Source organism: Euleptes europaea, chromosome 3, assembly GCF_029931775.1.
Source record: "Euleptes europaea isolate rEulEur1 chromosome 3, rEulEur1.hap1, whole genome shotgun sequence".
In the NCBI taxonomy this organism is placed as follows: domain Eukaryota; kingdom Metazoa; phylum Chordata; class Lepidosauria; order Squamata; family Sphaerodactylidae; genus Euleptes; species Euleptes europaea.
Window position 1 is genome coordinate 4,441,775 of NC_079314.1, and position 24,132 is coordinate 4,465,906.

The 24,132-nt window shown below is 45.3% G+C and overlaps 2 protein-coding genes across 2 annotated transcripts in view; both read right to left on the minus strand.

Annotated features, from left to right (window-relative positions):
- DMAC2 (distal membrane arm assembly component 2) overlaps positions 1 to 15,591 on the minus strand; it is a 28,742-nt gene extending 13,151 nt beyond the window's left edge. Inside the window, exons 1-3 of the mRNA XM_056845748.1 lie at positions 15,568 to 15,591; positions 5,618 to 5,808; positions 4,646 to 4,726 (exon numbers count right to left, since the gene is read on the minus strand). Coding sequence (XP_056701726.1) covers positions 4,646 to 4,726; positions 5,618 to 5,808; positions 15,568 to 15,585 — 290 coding nt within the window. The 5' untranslated portion in view covers positions 15,586 to 15,591. The remainder of the gene's footprint in view (positions 1 to 4,645; positions 4,727 to 5,617; positions 5,809 to 15,567) is intronic.
- Positions 15,592 to 21,237: 5,646 nt separating this feature from the next.
- PRSS16 (serine protease 16) overlaps positions 21,238 to 24,132 on the minus strand; it is a 31,477-nt gene continuing 28,582 nt past the window's right edge. The window contains exons 11-12 of the mRNA XM_056845749.1: positions 22,951 to 23,096; positions 21,238 to 21,306 (exon numbers count right to left, since the gene is read on the minus strand). Of these exons, the coding sequence (XP_056701727.1) occupies positions 21,244 to 21,306; positions 22,951 to 23,096 (209 nt within the window). The 3' untranslated portion in view covers positions 21,238 to 21,243. The remainder of the gene's footprint in view (positions 21,307 to 22,950; positions 23,097 to 24,132) is intronic.

The following is a 24,132-nucleotide window of genomic DNA, read 5'->3' on the forward strand; positions in this document are numbered from 1 at the left end:
TAAATATTTGATAAGGGAAATTGGGGAAACTTTTTGGGAGGGGTCGCTATCAATGTCACACAAGTTAGAGCACTGAGGCAAAATATTTAGAGGATCTTTGAGCATATGAGAATCACTGCAAACCTGGGCAATAGAATTAGGCACACTCTGCCTTTCTTTATCTTCATTTAATTGAATTTATTTGAGGTCAAAGACCAATAAATACACACTATATGTAGCAATCATACAGCATTTCAAATAAAATACAATATAAAAACTTATCAGAATTAAAATCAGATTGCTGCACAGTAATTTAACAATTTCCCTTTCCTATGAACAAAACAGCCATCAGATTTCTCCACTTTTAGAATCCAGTAGTTAAAGCTCAAACTTTGTCTACGTCTTTGCTTTTTAATTTACTATATACTTTAATCTCCACAACACAAAATTTGGCGACCTGTTTTGTGGTCAAAGGATTTTTGTCTGCCAGTCATTTTTCAAGTTTATATTTGTTCGAATAGCCAGATAGGTTTTTCCAATAGTGGGGATAATATGGCGAGTTGGACCTGGTTATAAATGGGGCATATTAAAAAAATATGCTCCGTAGTCTCAACTTCTCCAAGTTCACATGGACAGATCCTCCTCGCAAGCAGAATCTTGTTGTATCTACTTTCCAATACAGCAGATGGTAGTACATCGCATCTAGCTAGTGTAAAGATTCTATGTAGTTTGATTACACTTAGCTCCGTAAGATATGAAAGTGGCTCGAGTCTATATCTGTTTTATATACCGTATTGTCCGGCGTATAAGACGACTGGGCGTATAAGACGACCCCCAACTTTTCCAGTTAAAATATAGAGTTTGGGATATACTCCTCTGCAACCGAGGCCAGCCCCTCGCGTGCTCCCCTGCCGCCCCCTTTCGCTTGCCTTTTGCACAAGGGCTGGGAGCCAAGCCGAGCCAGGCTGGGGGGAGGCGGCGCCTGTTCCTGGAAGAGCCCCGCCTGGGGAGTTGGTCACATTCTTGGCCGCGCTGCAAGAGCGGAGCCAGACGCACCAACGCACAGGCGGGGAGGGAGGGAGGCAGGGGGGGCGAGGAGGAGGAGGAGGAGCACACAGCCCGCCCGCCTGCATTCGCTCAGCCCCGAACCACCCTCAGTCTGGGCTGGAGCGTGGCACGGCTGCAGTCGCGACGCAGGAGCGGGTGGGCAGGAGCCAGGAGGCGGAGAAGGACGCGGGGAGAGCGGCTGCCCCAGCCCTGGCCAGCCGGCCAGCCAGCCGCCTGCCTGCCTTGCGCCGCCATCGGAGCGTGGCCGAGCGCTTCCCTCCGTGCGCCCTGGCGCGCCTGGCTCTGATTCCCAGCCGGGCAGCGAGCGCCCTCGCCGGGCTCGCCTCCCCTCCCTCCTCCGGCGGACATGGACAGAGCGGAGGCGGCTCCCCAGGCAGATTCTCCAGTCCGGGTCGGAAGTTTCAGCACCCGCCCTATAAGACGACACCCGGCGTATAAGACGACACCCGACTTTTGAGAAGATTTTCCTGGGTTAAAAAGTCGTCTTATACGCCGGACAATACAGTAGATGATAAGAAGCTGGGGGTCCTTGCTATGACTTGCTGTTGTTCGATGTCCTCTACCTTTTGTATTACTATTTGTTCAGGTTGGTTTTTATCTGATTTCAGTAGGTCCTGTGGGGATAGGCCCAATCTCTCTAGGTAATATCTGACCGCTGTTTTCCCATTTAGATTTATATTGGTCTTGTTCAAGCAGCAGTAGAAGACCTTGCTGGGATTGTTTTACTTTAAGCCATTGATAGCAGGACATCAGCCAAATACTTGCTCTCACTCTAATCATGCCCGTTTCAAGGCGAGCATTTCTTTATCTTTAGGAGGCTCTGAAACCGGATCTAACAAGGGGGGCTCAGACCCCAGTGTCTTAGCACCATCCAAAGGTGACGCTTTCTTCTCTTGGATCTCCCTCACTCTCTGGGTTACTAGCTTATCAACAATTAACTGCTGGTCCTCAGATGGCAGAGCCCCAAAAGAACTCAGGAAATCTTCCACATCATTAGCCAGATGAGCTTGTGGTGACTGAATCACAGGAGTCTTGGCTTCCGTGGGTCCTGTGTCCAGTTTTGGACTCTCCAGATCTGACTGCTGAGTGGTGGTACTCTGTGGGGGTTCTGCAATAAGAGGGATTTCATCCCAGTGCATTAGTGCAGTCTGATGTGATTCCAGTGCAGTCTGATGTGATTCCGTTTCTATTTGCTCTGCTCTGAATGAGCCTTTGGGCACCGGCTGCCTTTCCAGAGTGCTGTTGTTTGGATGGGTACAGCATGGGGGACACAAGGGGGAGGGGGTCAACTTGGAGTATTGCCTCATCTTGTTTTATCTCTGAATCCAAATGGCCTCTTCTCCGTATGTCATTCAGGGCCCTACCCTCACAAAGTCTCTTACGCCACAGGGGTGCTATTAGAGCATTCCTAAACACCTGAGTAGGAAGGACTCCTCTTTTCTGCAGCCACCTTTTCCTGTGGTGAATCAAGGAGGGAATTCTGGTGGAGGAGAAGCTCAATAGTATCCTTTGCATCTGATTTGGGGAGTTAGAAGTTCAGTCTTCACCAAATCCACCTTCGGAACACAAATTCCAAGCAGAGCTGACAAATGCTGCTTGGATCACCAGATTCCTTTCCAGCAGGGGGCTTGGTCCGGGTGGCCACATATAGACAGGCAGATCATCTTTGGCTGCAAAACCAGCTGGCAGTGGCTCCTGCTTAAATCTTGTTCTGGTTCATATCCTGGGTCAGGCATACACTTCTCTCTAGGAACCGGTCTTTGAGCACAAATCTCCCCTTCTGCAGGTTGTTGTCTCAGGTGGTGCAATTTATGGATCTCTGCCAGCCTGTCCACTTTTAATATAAGATGTTTTATTTGTGCGTCAATTCCTTGAAGATGGGAGAAAATGTAGTCCACCATTCTAGCAATCAGCTTCACCTAGCTGCATTCCACTTGAGGCTCTGTATTCTCAGCAAGCCATTCAGTCTCAGTAAGTCCCTCCACCAACTCGGACTCAGCGTCTCTTTCCCCCACATCCTCCCAGTCAGCAGCGAGTGGTGAGAAGCGTTTTTTTGTTTCTACAGTGTAGACAAGTTTGTTGTTCTTACATGCCAGAGGGTTAAAAAAAATCACTAATCTTTGGTTGCTTGGCAACCGGAGGGGTAATTCTTTCGTCAGGGTCTCTTCTGCATTTTCCCACAGGCATTGTAGATTGTGCATGCAATGAAGAGATAAATCAAAGTCCTTCTCAGAGAAAGGGTCCAGTGAGTGAGCAATTTTAGTCATAAAATTCTCCTACGTAAATCACAATAAACTAATTAGCCCTTCACCTTAATAAAACTGAGGGAATGTATACGACGGGAACTGACTGACTGACTAAGTGCAGAGTAACATAGAGACTAAGATAAAAGAGCAGGGCGAGATGCACGCGGCTGCACCCACCTTGATAGCTTGATAGCTGGTTAAAATTCTATTCTAAACATTAAAACGTTTATATTGTTTAAAAAACTGCCGGAGCTAAAACACAGACTGTTACTCACTCACTGCCGGAACTGGAAGTCTTTATTCACAGTCATAGACCATCAAGTATCCTACGAAGTTAAAAACTGAATACGTACATAAATAGATATGGAATAATAATATAAAAAATAAAATGTAATGGAAATTAGGAACGTATATAAACAATAGATTCTGATCACAGAATCTTAAGCACGTTTTGTCTTATTTTGGTTGCCAGCCAGGCAAATCTGGCCATACTAACAGATATGTTTGGTATTGTATCTGACAAAAGGAGTGCTAAGCAATGTTTTCGGAAAGCTCTGGGGTATTCCACTAGCAGTGAAATCAGAGTAAATGATAGTATAATTTGCACTAAAAAAGAACATGTTCAGTAGTTTCTAACACGTCCTGATTGCATATACATTTCTGTGCATCCATTGGTCTTCTTCTCAGTTCCTTTGCACACTAGACATTTCAACTCTTCCAACAATCCCCCCTCATGACATCCCTGTGTTGCATCTTATTCCATTCCTCCCAAGCCCTGGGAGCATATTTTCTGGGATCTACAAGAGGCTTCAGTGTGGAAAAGGAAGGAAAGTTCTGTTGAGGAATTCGCTGCCAGAGGATGTAGTGATGGCCACAGGCATAGATGGCTTTTAAAACAGTATTAGACGGATTGATGGAGGAGAAGTCTGTCAGTAGCTACTAGCTCTAGTGACTAAAGGGAACCTCCACATTCAGAGGTGGTAAACCTCAAAATCCCAGTGCCAGGAGGTAACATGGGGGGCAGGCCTCGGCCTCTGTGCCCAGATGAACTGGTTGACCACTGTGCAAGACAGGATGCTGGACTAGATGGACCACTGGTCTGATCCAGCACACCTCTCCTTACATTCTTATGAGGGCTTTCCCACCCAGTTCTGCAGACCCTGCCCTGTAAACTGAAATCAAGAACAGAATCATGGAAACAATGAACAACTGGCAATATAAGCCCTCTGCTAGCTTTATGCCTTGGCTGTGAGAGGTTTGTAAGAAAGGGCATTCAAAGAACACCCAAGATTCCCTTCTGAGGCCCAATCCTCTGCCAACGTGATACCGTGACCAGATCAGCTCTCACGTACCTAATGCCTCCTCGGAGCATCAGGGCAAAGACAGCAGCTGCCAGATCATCCCCGTACTTCTCCCGGATCTCGATATAGTGCCTGGGGATTCGAAAATATAATCAGGCCCTACTCAGAGGAGAAAGACTAAGAGACACAAACCTGCTTCTTACCAAATCCAGCTATGGATCCATCCATAGCCAGCAGCATCTACTCAGGCAGGGGTCTTTCCCAGCCCTGTTAACTGCCTTGAATTCAGGGCCTCATGCATAGCACACAATGAAGAATCACAAAGGCTTAGAACCAGAAGTGGCCTTCTAGATCAGTCCAGTGGCCGATGCAGGAAATTCCTGCTGTAGTTTGGAGTGAGGAAGAGTTGCCCCCTCCCAGTTATCGGCTGCCTGATTGAACCACTTCTAACCACTGGGAAGTTTCTCCTGATGTTCTACTAGAATGTACTCTCCTGCAACTTAAGCTTGCTAGATCCAGTCTTGGCCTCTGAAGCAGCATAGAACAAAGCTTACATTAAGGAGGTGATCTTTCAAAAATCATTACTTTTTACTTACGTTACTTATAGTCAGCCTCTGCCCTGATATGGATAGCCCAGGCTAGCCTGATCTCATAGTCTCTTGGAAGCTAAGCAAGGTCAGCCCTGGTTAGTACTTGGATGGGAGACCACCAAGGAAGTCCAGGGTCACTATGCAGAGGCAGGCAATGGCAAACAGTTCCATTCGTCTCTTGCCTTGACCGGGATGGTCCAAGTGAGCCTAATCTTGTCAGCACTCGGAAGCTAAGCAAGGTTGGCCCTGGTTAGTACTTGGATGGGAGACCACAAGGAAGTCCAGGGTCGCTATACAGGAAGGCAATGCAAATCATCTATGAGATTCAAGAGCTCCACGTGCACCTGGACCTCTCCCAGCCAGGGGTGGGGGCTCTACCTACCTCCACAAGGACTAGAAACTTGGTGAAAAACCCCAAACAGGCCACACATACTTGTTTTTCCTTTCCAAATTCCAAATTTTCAGCTTCATGCCAAACTCTGTGAAGGCTTCAATGTCATAGAAGCGGTTGCATAGATACGGAAGGATCCGTCCTTTCAGGAGGCTGGCATTGGAGCCGGCTGAATTGCTACTATACTGCCGGCAAGCGTACAGCGACGAGAATAAATGTCTGCCTCGCAGGAGCTGCAGAAACAATAAACAGAGAGGGCTTGGTTACCTTAGCAGGGGGTGTGTTTTATTGAGACACGGGTGCGGGGAGGGGGGGAAGGTCAGGGAAAGCATCAGAGATTTCCTCATCTCACAACTACTGGGCGGGGGGGGGAGAGGTCAAAATTGCCTCCTTATTTTATATATTATTCCCCTTTTGCTAACAGGCAAGCTGAACGTTTAGGCCAGTGGTCTCCAGTCCTTGCAGACCTGGGGCTGCTTTTCACTGCTGCCTGCAGTAAGAGAGCCCCTTCATTTTCTCACATTACATTAGGGTTGCCAACCTCCAGGTGGTTAAGGAGAAATACAGCACCCGGCTCCAATAACACTATTTATATATGTAAATATAGAGGGGGTAAAAACCCAACCAAAGAAATAATCTCAGTGTAACTCTCAACAAAAATATTCCATACACATTCCAATAAATTACCACATCATGCTGACACCAGCATCGTATTACACATTACAAAACAAAATCGTGTTAACGTCTGGTTACCTCACCAGTCAACATGAAACACAAATGAAAGTAAGAAAATGATATTTTCCAAAATCCAAAATCCCAAAGTCCAAGGTCCAAAATCAAAGTCCAATCCAGGATCTAAAGTCCATATAAGGTTCCAAAATTCGATCACAGTTCATTCAAATTCAATTCATTCAACATTCAAAACGACACCTCCGGATCTGTGTACGTTTCGCCAACAGAAAGCTTCTTCAGTTGATTAATTCATATGTTGACTAATTTATGTAGGAAAATTATCCTTCATGGGGTACAACGACCTCTGTGAAGACAAGCAAACATATCCAACAGAACCCAAAATACCAATCACAGTAATACCATTCTGTCTAGTACCCCTATAATTATATATGCATGTATACATACCAGCGACCAGCGACCACTCGGGCTCTTCCCTATCTCTGAGGGCTGATAACAGTAGCTCAAGATTCAGGATTAAATGCTGGTTAATCCAGCTGATAGTCATCAAGAAAGGAGGAGAGAGAAATTATGTACTTTAAAGTGGAAGACATGCTTTGCCAGAAATATTTCACAGGAAACTAGTGAGATCAAACTCATTGTTCAGACCTGCAGGGGAAAGTGTTTTGAATAGATATATGAATTTCATTTCGTTCCTTTGTAAAATTTTGGCAACATCCTCATGTTGAAACCTGCGCGGCTTGTATTGCCAAAGTGCAAAGAAAAGTAGGTCCGTATCTGAATGCCCCTTCTGCAGAAAATGGCCTCCATGGTCCTATAGCGAATCCTCGCTTTGTGTTTGCCGATACATAACTTTAATTGGCGACATGTTGCCCCAATATACATCAAAAAACATGGGCAAATAATTGTGTAAATTACATTTTTAGACATGCAGTTGGTAAATTGTCGTAAGGTGTACTTAAAATTAGAACCCGAGGCGCTTACTTCCTTAATGGGCAAGCTCAGAGGACAGAGAGCGCATGTGCCGCACTTATGATGTCCAGGGATGTTAACCCCTTCTCGGCTAGGTAACTTGTCAGTTTTCACCAGGACATTGCGCAAAGATTTTGTTTTTCTGAGGCCAAAAAATCGGAAAATCAGAACAACCAGGAATGTTATACAAAATGTGCCAATGTCGGCGAATGATTTTTTGAAGTTCATGCGTTAAATGATTGTACTCAAAAGAAGCAAAAATCCTGGGAAATTTCTGTTTAGTATCAATTTGGGGGTGGATTCTGTTTCAGTGTATGTTTCCTTTTTAGGATGGCTCAATTCATTAAATTCGAACTTACAATTTTCTGGCCAGATGAACCAACAGGCCGTTTCATTTCTTGATGTGGAGGTCTTTAGGACCAAGGATAATCTAGTGGCAGTGAAGCCGTACCGCAAGCCGACTGATGTGGGAGCGGGACTCCATTTTTCTTCTAGCCATCCGCTTCACTTATGACGTAACTTACCTTACAGTCAGCTTCTTAGGTTAAAAAGAAACTCCACCTTCCAACAAGATTTTGCAGACGCAGCACAGCTTTTAAACAACAACTTACTTGATAGAGGATATGATTCCTCTACGATTTCTATTGCTATGTCTAAAGTGGCATTGAAAGATCGAGGTTCCTTACTCCACCCCCAAATTGATACTAAACAGAAATCTCCCAGGATTTTTGCTTCTTTTGAGTACAATCATTTAACGCATGAACTTCAAAAAATCATTCGCTGACATTGGCACATTTTATATAACATTCCAGGTTGTTCTGATTTTCCGATTTTTGGCCTCAGAAAAACAAAATCTTTGCGCAATGTCCTGGTATAACTGACAAGTTACCTAGCCGAGAAGGGGTTAACATCCCTGGACATCATAAGTGCGGCACATGCGCACTCTATCCTCTGAGCTTGCCCATTAAGGAAGTAAGCGCCTCGGGTTCTAATTTTAAGTACACCTTACGACAATTTACCAACTGCATGTCTAAAAATGTAATTTACACAATTATTTGCCCATGTTTTTTGATGTATATTGGGGCAACATGTCGCCAATTAAAGTTACGTATCGGCAAACACAAAGCGAGGATTCGCTATAGGACCATGGAGGCCATTTTCTGCAGAAGGGGCATTCAGATACGGACCTACTTTTCTTTGCACTTTGGCAATACAAGCCGCGCAGGTTTCAACATGAGGATGTTGCCAAAATTTTACAAAGGAACGAAATGAAATTCATATATCTATTCAAAACACTTTCCCCTGCAGGTCTGAACAATGAGTTTGATCTCACTAGTTTCCTGTGAAATATTTCTGGCAAAGCATGTCTTCCACTTTAAAGTACATAATTTCTCTCTCCTCCTTTCTTGATGACTATCAGCTGGATTAACCAGCATTTAATCCTGAATCTTGAGCTACTGTTATCAGCCCTCAGAGATAGGGAAGAGCCCGAGTGGTCGCTGGTCGCTGGTATGTATACATGCATATATAATTATAGGGGTACTAGACAGAATGGTATTACTGTGATTGGTATTTTGGGTTCTGTTGGATATGTTTGCTTGTCTTCACAGAGGTCGTTGAACCCCCATGAAGGATAATTTTCCTACATAAATTAGTCACCATATGAATTAATCAACTGAAGAAGCTTTCTGTTGGCGAAACGTACACAGATCCGGAGGTGTCGTTTTGAATGTTGAATGAATTGAATTTGAATGAACTGTGATCGAATTTTGGAACCTTATATGGACTTTAGATCCTGGATTGGACTTTGATTTTGGACCTTGGACTTTGGGATTTTGGATTTTGGAAAATATCATTTTCTTACTTTCATTTGTGTTTCATGTTGACTGGTGAGGTAACCAGACGTTAACACGATTTTGTTTTGTAATGTGTAATATGATGCTGGTGTCAGCATGATGTGGTAATTTATTGGAATGTGTATGGAATATTTTTGTTGAGAGTTACACTGAGATTATTTCTTTGGTTGGGTTTTTACCCCCTCTATATTTACATATATAAATAGTGTTATTGGAGCCGGGTGCTGTATTTCTCCTTAACCAGTGTTTGTTCAGCACACGTAGCAAATTATTAAGATTTAACCTCCAGGTGGTGGCCGGAGATCTCTCGCTATTACAACTGATCTCCAGGCAATAGAAATTAGTTCCCCTGGAGAAAATGGCCGCTTTGACATTTGGACTCTGGCACTGAAGTCCCTCCCCTCTCCAAACCCTGCCCTTCACCTCCAAAATCTCCAGGTATTTCCCAACCCAGAGCTGGCAAGCTTACGCTACATGTTATCATTATCTTTACTATCGCCAGGGATAAAAACAATACAGCCTGCATCCATGGTCGTTCCATGCGGCAGATGTCAGATTGGGGAAGAGAAAATAACAGGGCCCTCTCCCTTGACCTCCCAGGGATCAACGCCCTCCTCCCAAAGCAGAGGCCTCCCTACTTGGTTGTTCTTCAAGGAAGCATCCTGGATCTTTGTTCAGGCGCCTTATCTCCTTACTATCCCTTCTTCCATATTGTAGGCTGTAAGCAAGTATTGTCTGCTGTAAGTGGAGAAAGCTCTCCTGTTTGCACCCCTTAGACCCAGGGCAGGATCTGTGGCTCAGTGGCAGTGCATCTGCTTGCCATGTGGAAGGTCCCCGGTTTAATCCACAGCATTTCCAGCTGAAAGGACCAGGCTGTAGGTGATGTGAAAAACCTCACCCTGAGACTCTGAAGAGCTGCTGCCAGCCTGAGTAAACAATACCAACCTTGATGGATCAAGGGTCTGATTCAGTGTACTTTCTAGTCTTCATTTGTACTTTCTGGACTTTTTGGCTGGGGATGCCAGGGATTGAACGGGGACCTTCTGTATGCAAGGCAAATGCCCCAGCCCACACGCCTTTTCTTCCGTAGCTCTCTCCAATTGGCACATTCTCACCAGTCAATCATGGCCCAAGGAAAAGAGAGCTCTGTTTCAAAGTTGCCCTCTGGCTTTTTTATACAAAAAGCTTAATTACATCCTCTTCCAAGATGAACAAACCCAGCCCACAGGATATTTACCACCTGCATCACAGTGGAAAGAGAAAATTACTCTGTGGAGCAACAAATTACTCTTTGTAATTTTTGTTCACTCAAAGGCCGAAAAAATATAACTTCCTGGTTGATCTCAGTTCAGTATTCTGCTTTAAACAGCAGGAAGCCTGCAGAATTCCAAAGGTGCTCGCAGGCTCAAAACAGTTGGAGACCCCTGTTCCAGAATAATGAATTAAATGCCTGGAAAAGGAAGTGGGGTTATTTGCTGACACCCTAAAGAACAGAGTGGCCACCATCATTACATAGACCCCCTTGTTACTCATCTGTAGGATCAGGGTACCAATACTGGTCCACCTCGCAGGGCTGCTATCAATGGCCAGAGTAATATATGCTGCAGATGCTTGTGTTTCCTCCAGCTAGGGTTGTCAGCTCCAGGTTGGGAAATACCTGGAGATTTTGGAGGTGGAGCCTTCAATGGGGTATAATGCCATTCAGCCCACCTTCCAAATTGGCCATTTTCTCCAGGTGAACTGATCAGTTGTAATCCCAGAAGATCTCCAGCCACCACTTGGAGACTGACAACCCTCCCTCCAGTATCTCAAACAGGCAGAGACAATTAAGAACTTCTTAGATGACTGAGTGGATTAACCAGAGTACAGTAAAGCCAGAAGTTTGACGGGTAAAGATGTCCTGAATGTTACTGCTACTGGCTCCATGTACTGAACTTTTTGTCTGTCACGCAGTTGTTAAAGACACAGGAACCCAGCCAGAAAGCTGCAACTTTACAAATTAAAAGTCCTCTATAATTGGTAGGTAGTTTTACTGCAGAGAAACCAGACTTTCCTTCTGTACATCTATAGTGCCACCAGCTGGCCAGAGTTCCACTGCAACATCCTTCCTAAACTGGCCAAACCAAAAGACCTCCCCTTCAGTGTTATGAAGCCTGAAGTAAAATGAGCCCTAAAATACATGCCCTTGTATTTCCCGAAGAGAATGTTACTTTGGAGTTGGAAAGTACCATCAAGTCACAGCCAAATTATGGCGACCCCAGGGGGGTTTCAAGGCAAGAGACATTCAGAGGCGATTTGCCATTGCCTGCCTCTGCATAGCAACCCTGGATTTCCTTGGTGGTCTCCCATCCAAGTACTAATTGGGGATGACCCTGCTTCACTTCCAAGATCTGCTTGCCTGGGCCCTCCTGCTTAGGGCAATGTTACTTTCGTCTGGTGCTATTCTCACAGTGATTAAACACCCGTACCATGATATCTTCCTTGCTGTTAAAGGGCCTATCCCAAAAATACTGTTCCACTTTGAGAGGGGGAAGTGGGACTTTGAGGTCTGGTCTTGATAGCCAATTCTCCAGTAAGGGAGGCTTTCCTTTCTTTTAGCTCTACAGAGGCAAAATAAATGCATCCCTTGTACTTAGTGTCTGACACGGTGATTTTACAGGAAAGAGCAGCCCATTTCTCTGTGTAGATGCTGCTCAGACAATCCCAGATACAAATCCCCACACAGGCATGAAGCCTCCTGGGTGGCCTCGGGCAAGTTACTCTCTCTCAGATGAACCTAACTTGCAGGCCCATTGTGAGGAATGAAGGTGACAGAAACCTATGTATACCGTCCTGAGTCCTTTAGGTGGGATAAAAATGTGTCCATGCAATCCTTTGAATTAATTCTGACAATGGATGCAGCTTTTTGCCATTCTGGATAGGGGCGCAATCTACCCTCCTGTGCTACTTTTAAAAAACACAAGTGGGAGACCCACAAAGACTTGCAAAAGGCATCTCATTTGCCCCTCCCTTGCTATTTCCTTTTTCCATTCCCCAAAAGCCCCTGCAGTTTCTCCCTTTTTCTCGCTTCCTTCTCGCCTTCCCACCCTTCTTTTAACCCTCCAATGTATTTTTTTTTGTTAGATTTCATATTTTCTGAAAACCTGGGGCTTTTCTCAAGTTTGTAGAAAGAGCTGTCTTGTCTGTTCATGGCTCCAGACTTTGGATTTAAATATCCACAGATGGGACCACATTGAGAATTAGATATACTGCTATTGTGGTGAAGAATTCTAGAGGCTTTCCTGCTGTTCACATAATTAAATTTTCAATCACTCCTGGCTAACCTACATGTAGGAACATAGTCCCTGGATGCCAAAGTTATGTCTGTGAATCTGGCCACTCAGTAATATACTGTAAAAATCTGTACAGCACTCGCAACAGAGAATGCTCATACAAAATGAAACCCCTAGCAAAGGAAGTTACTGGAGCATACGAGAGAATTTCGAAGAAAATCAGCTTGTGTTTCATAGATTACAGCAAAGCTTTTGACTGTGTGGATCATGAAAAGCTATGGCTGGTTTAAAGGAAATGGGTGTGCCACTACATCTGATCGTTTTGATGCGCAACCTGTACTCTGGACAAGAGGCCACAGTTAGAACAGAAAATGGAGAAACAGAATGCTTTCCAGTTGGCAAAGGAGTCAGACAAGGATGTATTTTATCTCCCTATCTCTTCAATCTATATGCAGAACATATAATTAGGAAAGCTGGATTAGAGTTAGATGAAGGTGGAGTGAAAATTGGAGGGAGGAACATTAATAATTTGAGATATGCTGATGACACTACATTATTGGCAGAAAATAGTGAAGATTTGAAACGACTACTGCTGAAAGTTAAAAGAGAAAGTGCCAAAGCAGGACTACAGCTGAACATCAAGAAAACAAAAGTAATGACTACAGGAGAATTACACAACTTTAAGGTTGACAATGAGGAAATTGAAATCGTTCAAGACTTTCTATTCCTTGGCTCCACCATCAACCAAAAGGGAGACTGCAGCCAAGAAATCAGATTGAGACTGGGAAGGGTAGCCATGAAGGAGCTAGAAAAGATTTTGAAGTGTAAGGATGTGTCACTGGCCACCAAGACTAGATTAATTCATGCCATCGTATTCCCTATTACTATGTATGGGTGTGAAAGCTGGACAGTGAAGAAAGCCGATAGGAAGAAAATAGATACCTTTGAAATGTGGTGTTGGAGGAGAGTGTTACGGATTCCATGGACTGCCAAAAAAACAAATCAGTGGGTTATAGAACAAATCAAGCCTGAACTGACCCTAGAAGCTAAAATGACTAAACTGAGGCTATCGTATTTTGGTCATGTCATGAGATGACAAGAGTCACTGGAAAAGACAGTCATGCTAGGAAAAGTTGAGGGCAGCAGGAAAAGAGGAAGACCCAGCAAGAGATGGATTGACTCAATAAAGGAAGCCACAGCCTTCAATTTGCAAGATCTGAGCAAGGCCGTCAAAGATAGAACATTTTGGAGGACTTTCATTCATAGGGTCGCCATGAGTCGGAAGTGACTTGACGGCACTTAACACACAAACAGCAAAGGAAGTATTATCTAAGATGGCAGCCACCTGTAGTCTTTTTACAGAGTTGAGGGTAGGGGCACCTGATAGGGTGCTGCATTTTGAAAATTTGCACACACCTAGCAGAAACTCAACAGGGATACTTACAGGACAATGATTAGCACATTACCTTTGATACTTTTTGCAGGACAATGATTCAGCTCAAACCCACCCCTTTCTGACTATATATTACTCTTCCTACACACTTGACACTGACACTGTCCTTCAGTGTTACTCCTCTGAAGATGCCTGCCACAGCTGCTGGCGAAACGTCAGGAAAGAAAATACCAAGACCACAGTCACACAGCCCGGATAACCTACAAGAACCAATCAACAGGGAAGGCTTTCTCCCTGGCATAGAGATTACAGTGATGGGAAAACTTCATTCACTGAATTTCCTTTTGTGACACAGGTGTCAGAGGAAGAGCAGCTCTCTCACACATGCACAACAATCCTAATTTCCACCATCAGCGCTGATGCATCCATCTTCTTCTCTCATGAGATACAAGTGGGGCTGCCATCCTTTTCTATTAGCTCACATGCAGAAGCCTGACATGCAGAAATTAACAGTTACACTTTAACTCTATTTCAGCCTGGAAAAACTTCAAGTGCTATATTTCTGTGCTTGATGGGGGGGCTGTGGCTCAATAGCAGAGCACCAGATTTGTGTGTAGAACATCCTACAGTCAATATCAGGCATCTGGGGCTACAGAATCTCATCTAGCAGGTAAAAAAGACATTTCTCTGCCTATATATGATGGAGCATTGACTCTTGAAAGCTTATACTCAAAAAATCTTGGCCTCTAAGGCGTCACTGTTCTTTCTGTTTGAGACCCCAAAGAGCCACTACAGTAATACTGCACTAGAAGGATCTGTTTTCTGATTCAGAACAGCAGGGTTGTTATTTTTTTAATGGGAAGCATGTCTGTTTCTCGGTAGAGCATATACTTTGCATAGAGACAACATCCTCCATAAAAGGATTTCAGACAGCAGATGCTGAAGAAGACTTTCTCTGATCAACTCCCTGACAGCTGCTGCTGGCTAGATTATTCAGTGGACCAAGAGTCTGAATCTGCACAAGGGGGCATCTCATGGTTTCTGAAACCAAAGAAGCTTTACCTGACTGGAAATTAAATGACCGGGGGGGGGGGGGGGCTTCACCAACATTTCAGAGTGGGGCCATGGCTCAGTGGGACAGCATCTGTGTTAACCATAGAAGGTCCCAGGTTCAATCCTCGGCACCTCTAGATAAAAAGATCAGGTAGTAGTGCGAGAGATCCTGGAAAGCTGCTGCCAGTCAGAGCTGACAATACTGACATTGATATATTGACTCAGTATAAGGCAGTTTTGCATGTTCAGTTTCTGAATGCTGGGCTGCTCATAACAAATGTATCAACAGAGAGAACAAGACTGCGGAGTACACTACTAATATATATTATCTGGTCCTGCACGTTGTTTTTGCTTGCTCTCACTGCATTATATTTCAACGTACATTATGCCATGTCTTGCATTGTTTAATATGTCATGTTTAATGCTTATGCCTCGTTTCAGATTTCTCCAGTCCTATTACATTGTGCATTTGATGCCTGTTCCTCATCCTATTGATTGTACTGACTTACATTATGTAATTCACCTCAAGTCTCAGCGGGGAAGACGGACTATAAATAACATAAATTTAAAAAAATAATAATGGTGTAGGGGAGCCGGGGAGCACATTTCCTGGGACTGACGGCTTACAGTGGTCTTTATAAGAACGGCAGCAGTGCCAGAGAACTGTGGAAAGGTTTCAACCCCAACCAACCCCCGCAAGATCCGCTTTTCCCCGTCAGCACCCCCTTGCCAAGAAAAACAAGGCCGGTCACTTACAGCTATGGGCGCAGCCATCTTGCCCACGTCACGCCCCCCCCCCGAAAAAGCCTGGCCGTTCAATGTTCCCCGCCCACTATTACAGAGCATGCGCAAGTTCTCGTGCGCATGCTCAGCCGCAGCGCCTGAAGCCGAAGGGGTTTTCTCTGCCCTTATTTGAAACCCTGCTTCAAAAAAATGCAGGCGTGCCGGAGAATCGTTTATATGGGGAAAGTGGAAGTAGGGGCTGTGGAAAACAAAAGGATTCTCCCAGATGTAAAGCAGATGTATCGAGGGGGAGGTTCTGAATGCTTAAAAATTATTCAGGAAACTCCATTAAGGGCTGCAGCGCAAGGCACGCAACGTTGCCAACCTCCAGATGAGACCTGGAGACCTCCCGGAGTTGCAACTGATTTCCAGATTGCAGACAACAGTTCTCCTAGAGAAAATGTCTGCTTTAGAGCATACCCCACTGAGGTCTCTCCACAAACTCCACCTTCCCAAGGCTCTATTCCCCCAAACCCAGAAATTTCCCAACCCTTACTCTCTCCTATTAGCTGGTTGCTAATTGGATAGGTTCCATGCTTTGACCAGAGTTTCCTCTTTTTAGCAGCTGCCTGAACGAGACTCGTGTATATGGGATTTTGTTTTCATAATTTAAATAAAAGAATTTCATTCTGCACATGTTCAGATTCCAGAGAAGTAGCTGAGTCTGTCTGTTTCAGGAAAGTTAATCAGGAGGGCTGTGGCACCTTAAAGTTTTTATTCTTGCAGAAGCGAAGACTCCTGATTCTTTTTGCATGTGCTCAAAAGCTTTTTTCTTTGCAATTTTTTTTAAAATCTGCTTTCTGTTGAAAGACACTCTACAACTGAACAGAGACACTGTTGCCCTGGGTGTGTTTAAAAAAAAAAAACCCTGGTGCATCACTTACAAAGGACAAGCATTCTGCACATGGTCATAGGCGAGAAATCGTGTCATTAATTCCTGGCAGGGGCCCACAGCATATTATGAATATTGCTACTGTTGTCATTTCCTCCTCGGTTTGCTATATCATAGATCCCTTTTTCATAAGAAGAGTCCTGCTAGATCAGCCCAAGCATTTGTCTATCCCAGCATTCCAGCCAGCTTGTTCTGGGACAGACACAAGCAACTTACTGTGTTTGTCCTCTGCAGCTGCTTTCAGAGGTAAACTGCATCTGCCCATAGAGGCTCTATTGAGCCGCCTTGTTTAATAGCCATTGCTTAGATGTAAAAAGGCCTAGGAATGCCTCATTGCTGAATTCCCATTAAATTGAAAAGAAAGTTTTAAAACTGACAGTCTCCATTCAGAAGACAGCTCTCCCCTGCAAGGGAAGGGAAAGGCTGTACCAAGAACCAGTGGGCAACATTTGTGCAGCAGGCAGCTCGAAATGTTTCATTACAACTGTAACAGCCACATCATCCAGTCATTTCAGGAGCTCGGCAGCTTCTTTACAGTGCTGCATGCAAAGTGGGGTTGCAAACTCCAGGTTAGGCAATTCCTTGAGGTGTGTGGGTGGAGCCTGGGGAAAGCAGAGTTTGGGAAGGAGCGGGAGCTCAGAGACCCTCCTAAACTTTCTGTGGTTTTGTTTTCTTGTCCCTTTTTTCTGCATCCCAACCAGACAGGTTGCTATTGTTTCTCTTTACTTCCCTTACCATCATTGTGGAGAGCTGTTGTTGTTGAAGCAGGAAAAATAAATTGGAAAATGTACTGCAACATTGTTATCGATGGGCTTGTATTTCATGAATATGACTGAAGAGGCTATTCATTGATTTATATTCCAAGGATGGGCCACATTTTAAAAAAATAAATCACTATTCAAGCTACTAGTCCTCATCGCATCTTGTCACAGCAACTCCAGTGAACTAGGCAGTAGGTGAAGAGCCCTGGCTTCTTCCCCTCCTGCCAATCCATTTCAAAGGGTGTCCTTGCAAGAGAGTATCCTAACCTTGGTGGAAATCTCACACACAGAGACCATGGGACAGGTGGAGAAAAAGAGGTGCCACGTGAGGACGCAGTCACTTGTTCCGGACTGCACTTTGAACTGACAACTTTGCTGGCAGCCGCAGGGCTGGGCGTGTCCCATCTAAGTCTTTCAAAGGAATTCCTAGTGTCAGCTGCTGTGACTGGGGAATGCATATTTCTTCAGACGCTCTCCAGACTATTTCACAGAGGCATTTTGCAAGCTTGGAGTATCAGGTGCCTGCCCGTCTTCACCTGCTCAGGTCTGCTTGCTGTGTGAACCCCCCTTTCCCTATTCCTCCAGCACCAGAGCAAATGGGGGGGGGGCTTCCATTCCTTAGTGAGTCGCCTGCTGTCAGTCTTCATTCCTTTCCTATCCAGGTAAAAGACACAAGTGTCCATTGGCACATTACATGGACATAGGAGACTCAGCTGATGTACCTGGGACCATTATCTTCTATCCTGGATGTGCCTCTATCTACCCAGAACTCATCTTCTGCCAACCTACCATAAGAGACACCTGGACGTGGGCAGATTTGGGAAACTGGGGAAGGTAAGCTGTAAAAAAGCAGGTTCTACCAAAAAAGCTCATATGAAAACAAAGAATCTCAAGCAAGGACAGCCAATTTGAGACAACAAGCACAATTGTACTTTACATATATCCCCAGAGATACCTGGGAAGTGGAGTTGGGAAAGGACCATCGGCTCAGGGATAGAGGGCATGCTTGGCATGCAGAAAGTCCCAGGTTCAATCCCTGGCAGCTTCAGTTAAAAAGGACCGGGCAGTAAGTGATGTTAAAACACCTTCTGCTTCTGAGCTGCTGCCAGACTGACTAGACAATATTGTCCTTGATGGATTGATGGTCTGATTCAGTATATAGCAGCTTCATTTGTAGTTTGAGGACAGCACTGAGAATTGAGATCTCCTTTCCAGAACTACAATTCCCAAGTGTCATCCATGCAGGTGTTATGCCTCAAGTCCCCTGCTTCAAGAGAAGACCCGATAGGAAAAAACAAACAGAGCTTTCTTTGTATGCTTCCAGGTGTTGAATGAGCCGTGGAGAATCTCCCAATGGACGCAGACGAGGAGATTCCCTTCAAAGGGCTGCCTCCTTTGCCCAAAGTTTTCCGGGAGCCCAAAGCTTCTCCATCTCCTCCACCTGGGAAAGGGCAGGAAGCAGCTGAGGGGCCTGAAAGGAGATGCTTCAGTCTACAAGACAGGATAATTTGGCTGCATAGTGAAATGGTGAGCCCCCCCCCCCGCAATTTTCTTACCAGATCTCTGAAGCTAAACAGGGTCGGCCCTGGTTAGTACTTGGATGGGAGACCAAGGAAGTCCAGGATTGCTATGCAGAGGCAGGCAAGGGCAAGCCACCTCTGAATGTCTTTTGTCTTGAATACCCTATGAGGTCACTATAAATTGGCTGCAACTTGATGGCACTTTCCACCACCACCACCTCGTTTCCTAAGAGGTGGTGTGGTGGTAATAAGGGACCCGAGGGGGCTTCTTTTGAAATGGGGGATCCTAGTAGTTTTTTTAAAAAAAATACATCCCCTGTACCTATCCCAAAGGGCTCCTGCTCTTTACAAATCACTCCACTTCCCCTCCCTTGCTGCCCCTGGAACTCCCTGCCACAAGACCCCCTCCTTTTCTTCCTTCAGGCCCCTCAAAACCAGCCTTTGGCTTTATGTGGCCAACGCACACCCTCAATGCATGCAGTATGAGCTGGTGGTATCCTGCCCCACCCTCCTTGCTCAGCCAGGCATGGCGTTCTTTGTTTCACGCACAATACTTCCGTGTGAGGTATCTGATTAAAAAAAGAAGACAAACACAGAGTTCAACCCTTGTTTCCTTGTCATCCAGTGGAGGGTGCGCCGGGCAGATCTGGCACTTTTCAATCGGCTGCACACCCTCGCCTTGGAGATCCAGGACCTGAAGGAGCTGCAGCAAGAGATGGAAAGCTTGTCTAAGGAGAAGCCGTTTGCAGAGGAAGGAGGACAAGTCAGAGGAGATGCCAGCCAACCAGTGTATGTCCTGTCTGCAGTGGCCATGGCAGCTTTTGAACTCACCATCTGAAAATAGGGCTTGAACTGCTCCTGCATTTGACTTCCCTAGCTTGTGGCACATGCGTGAGTCAACTTACCCGTCGTTTCAAAAAATAAACCAAGAACTTGGGAGACTGGAGGAACTCGCATGCTCAATCATTGTAACCCAAGCAGCAGTTAGGCTTACCAACCCCCAGGTGGGTGGCTAATCTCCTGTTAAGGAAAAATATCCCAACACGCAGCCATTTCCAATTCTTTTGTTATTTTTATATTTTTCCCATGCTTAGTATCTCTTTAAATACCACTTCACATAGTTTTCATAACACGATTTACAATACTAAACCACCATATATTTTTTATAATTGATAAATGTAAGGAGCATTATATTATCTATACCATTATGTAGATGAAATTGTAATTATCTGAAGAATCAGAAATCCAGCGAAACAAGGCATAACCGGTTGCTTGTCATATTATCATTGCATTAGCTTGCATATATTCACTACAGTGGATACTGAGTATGGATTGTTAAACGGCTGTGCAAAAGAGGAATCCTATTGGTCAGCTTGTCAGCTGACTTTTAGAAGACATATTGCAAGACGACACTGTGCAGCAAGACATCTGTAATTTCTCTTTGAGGACTTGGGTTGCAGGACATTGTGGACAATTTATCTATCTTGTCTGTGGTGGTTTAGTATTGTAAATCGTGTTATGAAAACTGTGAAGTGGTATTTAAAGAGATACTAAGCATGGGAAAAATATAAAAATAACAAAAGAATAGGAAATGGCTGCGTGTTGGGATATTTTTCCTTAACAGGAGATTAGCCAGCCTCTATATACAACCCCCAGGTGGGGCCTGGAAATCTGCCAAAATTACAACTGATCTCCAGGCACCAGTGATCAGTTCCCCTGGAGAAAATGGCTGCTTTGGAGGGCTAACTCTATAGTATACCATAGATTCTTGGTGAAATCCCTCCCCAAATCCCTCCCTCCTCAGGCTCCACCCCCAAACCTCCAGGAATTTCCCAGGCTGGGGTTGGCAACCCTATCAGCCATGCTAGTTTTTGGACAGACAGGCCATTTATCCTATAGGGAAGTTCCTGGGGGTGGGGGCAGGCTCTGGAGAACTGCTGGCAGTTAAGAGGAAATAGAGCCAAGTGCCACAAGAGCCATTCAGCCTGGCTCACACAGAGGTCATTTTCTCTTGCATCTGGGAGTGGTTAATAGCTTTGACTCTATCAAAAGTCCTCAGCAAATGTCCAGGCATCTCAGAAGGTTTTCCTGATTTTGGTTGCCAGGATTTTGCTTACCTGCTCCTATGCCCTGAATGCACAGCTGGGCACAAAGAAGCTAAAGTGTTTTTTAAAATCCCTGTTACGGAACTGAAGTGGTGGGAAAGTTTCCTCTTCCAAATGAGGAATGAGGTGGGGGATAGAGAGACCCTACTTCTACCCTATACAAGTAGATCTGGCTCTGTTAACAGAACTTCAACAAGAATGAAGTATTTAAAAGTCTGTATTTTGAAAGGTGTTTTTGAAAAAATTAAGAACTGCAAACTCTGAGGCATCAGAAGATGCAAAGATGCTTCCTTGGGCGGGGCAAGTCCAAGCAGATTTCCTCCCAAGAGGGACTCTGGTCGTACGGATGGGTACTTTCCCCACCTGGCCACTCAGTGGTCTCCAGTTATCTTTTGTGCTAATTCCAGCCATTCACCAACTTGGGCGCTGATCCACTGCATGGAAGGAGGGCGGGGAGAGAGGGAAGGGTTAGCTGTATGGTTGACACCCAAATGCTTCCCTGGATACCACATTACAAGATCCCCTATTTACAGGTCAGCCACATACAGGATTGCTAACTATGGGTTGGGAAAGATGGTTATCATATCCCCTCTCAGTCTTCTCCTCTTCAGGCTAAACATACCCAGCTCTTTCAACCTTTCCTCATAGGACTGGGTCTCCAGACCCCTCACCATCTTTGTTGCTCTCCTCTGGACCCGTTCCAGCTTATCTACATCTTTCTTAAATTGCGGTGCCCAAAACTGAACACAATACTCTAGGTGAGGTCTAACCAGAGCAGAGTAAAGCGATACCATCACTTTGTGTGATCTGGACACTATACTTCTGATGATGCAGCCCAAGATCGCATTTGCCTTTTTAGCTACCGCATCACACTGCTGACTCATGTTCAGTGTTTGGTCTACTAAGACCCCAAGATCCTTTTCACACACACTACTGCTCAGACAAGTCTCCCCCATCCTATAATTATACATTTGATTTTTCCTACCTAAATGCAGAACTTTACATTTATCTATGTTGAAGTGCATTCCATTTTGTCCCCACAAGAAACATGTAAGGTAAACTAGGCTGAGAGAGTGATTGTGGTCCAAATTCACCCAGATTTTAACTCAGTTCTTCCAGATTCTGGTCCAACCACTACACCACCTTGTGGATGATGTTTTGTGAAGGTCTACCTGGATGGCCCAGGCTAGCCTGATCTCATCAGATCTCAGAAGCTAAGCAGGGTCAGCCCTGGTTAGTATTTGGATGGGAGACCATCAAGGAATACCAGGGTTGCTGTGCAGAGGAAGGCACTGGCAAACCACCTCTGTTAGTCTCTTGCCATGAAAACCCCAAAAAAGGGGTCGCCATAAGTCGGCTGCATACAAATAAATTTGTCACTACACCACCCTGGCTATCTGTTTTTAACTGCTCTTAACAGAAGAATGCATGGATGACCTATTGAGTGGAACCCAATGGGCAGAACCTCCATATTCAGAGGAAGTATACCCATGAGTACCAGTTTCTGGAAACAAAGAAACAAGGAAGGATGTAGTTTTCATGCCCTGCTAGCAAGCTCCAGATGTGCCACTATTGGAAACAAAAGCCAGGCTAGACTGGCCCATCTTAGGTTGCCAGGTCCCCCCTCAATGGCTCCTGCATGATGGTGTCACTTCCGGACGTGATGGCATCACGTTGATGACATTGAGGGAGACACTCTGGTATTTGGGCAAAAATCTATGGTAAAAACAACTTCTACCATAGTTTTTTTGCCCAAATACCAGTGTCTCCCCTGTCATCACCTGTGTGATGACATCACTTCTGGAAGTGATATCATCACATCAGTGACATTGAGGCCTAGGCCTCATTTTAAGCTTTGTAAGACCCCCAGTGGCCAGTTGGATGGTGCCAGAGGGGAGGGGCCCCAATACATTCTTATGTTAGAACGTCTTTGGGGCTGTCTACCACCAGGAATGAAATGCCAGGGGCCAAGAAGCGTATGCAGTATCTCTAGGGAGAAATGGAGCTTCCCCCCACAAAAAGATTCCAGACAAATTTTCTCCCAAGATTTTCAGACAAGGCTTCATGACCCCCCTCACCTTCCTGGCCTGAATGAGGGGCAATGGATCCGTGGGTCTGGAGGGCATCATGTTGGCACAGTGGGCTGTGCCGTTGATCAGCAGGGCCAGTTCGGAGCGGGACTGGTTCCTGAGGACACTTAGGGCATGCCAAGGGTCGATGTCACCTGGGCAGGTAGAGAGATTAAAATGAGAGAGGGTCGAGTTAATAGTGGGATCTGATCTGATCCAATGGGTGAGGCCAATCCCAGCAGCTCAGATCCAAGAGAAGAAGGGGAGCTGGCCTCCAGAACGCTAATGCAGCTCTGCAGAGGGGAAACCATTCACGCAAAGCCCAAGTCTGGCTCTCATGCAGATCTTTGCCGTAAGCTGGCATTTTCAGCAACAGATAGGGTTTTCATTTACCCAATTATAGAGGGAGTCCTCCAGGTAATCGTAGTCCTTGCCCGCCAATGCTCACCTGATTGGTGGGTAGGGTTGCCAACCTCCAGGTACTAGCTGGAGATCTCCTACTATTACAACTGATCTCCAGCCGATAAGAGATCTGTTCCCCTGGAAAAAATGGCCACTTTGACAATTGGACTCTAAGGCATTGAAGTCCCTCCCCTCCCCAAACCCCGCCCTCCTCAGGTTCGGCCCCCAAAACCTCCCGCTGGTGGGAAAGAGGGACCTTACCCAGAATGCCATGGCTCAGCTATTAACGTGAGCTAGATGGAACATGCGTATTACTCCCATTCTGCAGATGCGCCACTGGCTGCACATCTGTTACTAGGCTCAGTTTAAAGTATTGACTATCACATGCAAAGCTCTTCATGGCCTTGGCGTAACCGCCTCTCTTCCTATGCTTCGTGACAACAACTTCTCTCACGTCAGCAGGGGCTTCTGAAAGTGTCAACCTGCTAATGGGCAAAATCAACAACTGCCCGTACATGTGCTTCCTCTGTTGTGGCTCCCACCTTTTGGAACGGCCTGCCCGAGGAGGGCAGGAAGGCTCCCCCTCTCCTGACCTTCCACAAACTATGCAAAACTGAACTATTCAAGAGGGTTTTTCTGTGCAGGTAATAGGGTTGCACTGCCCAAAGCGGTTTTACAAACTTACTTGGATAAATGATTAAGGAGCTCAGTCTATACTGCTGTGTTTAAGCAGGATCCTAGTTATGTTATTTCTGTACTGCTTAATGTGTCATGTGAATACTTATGCTA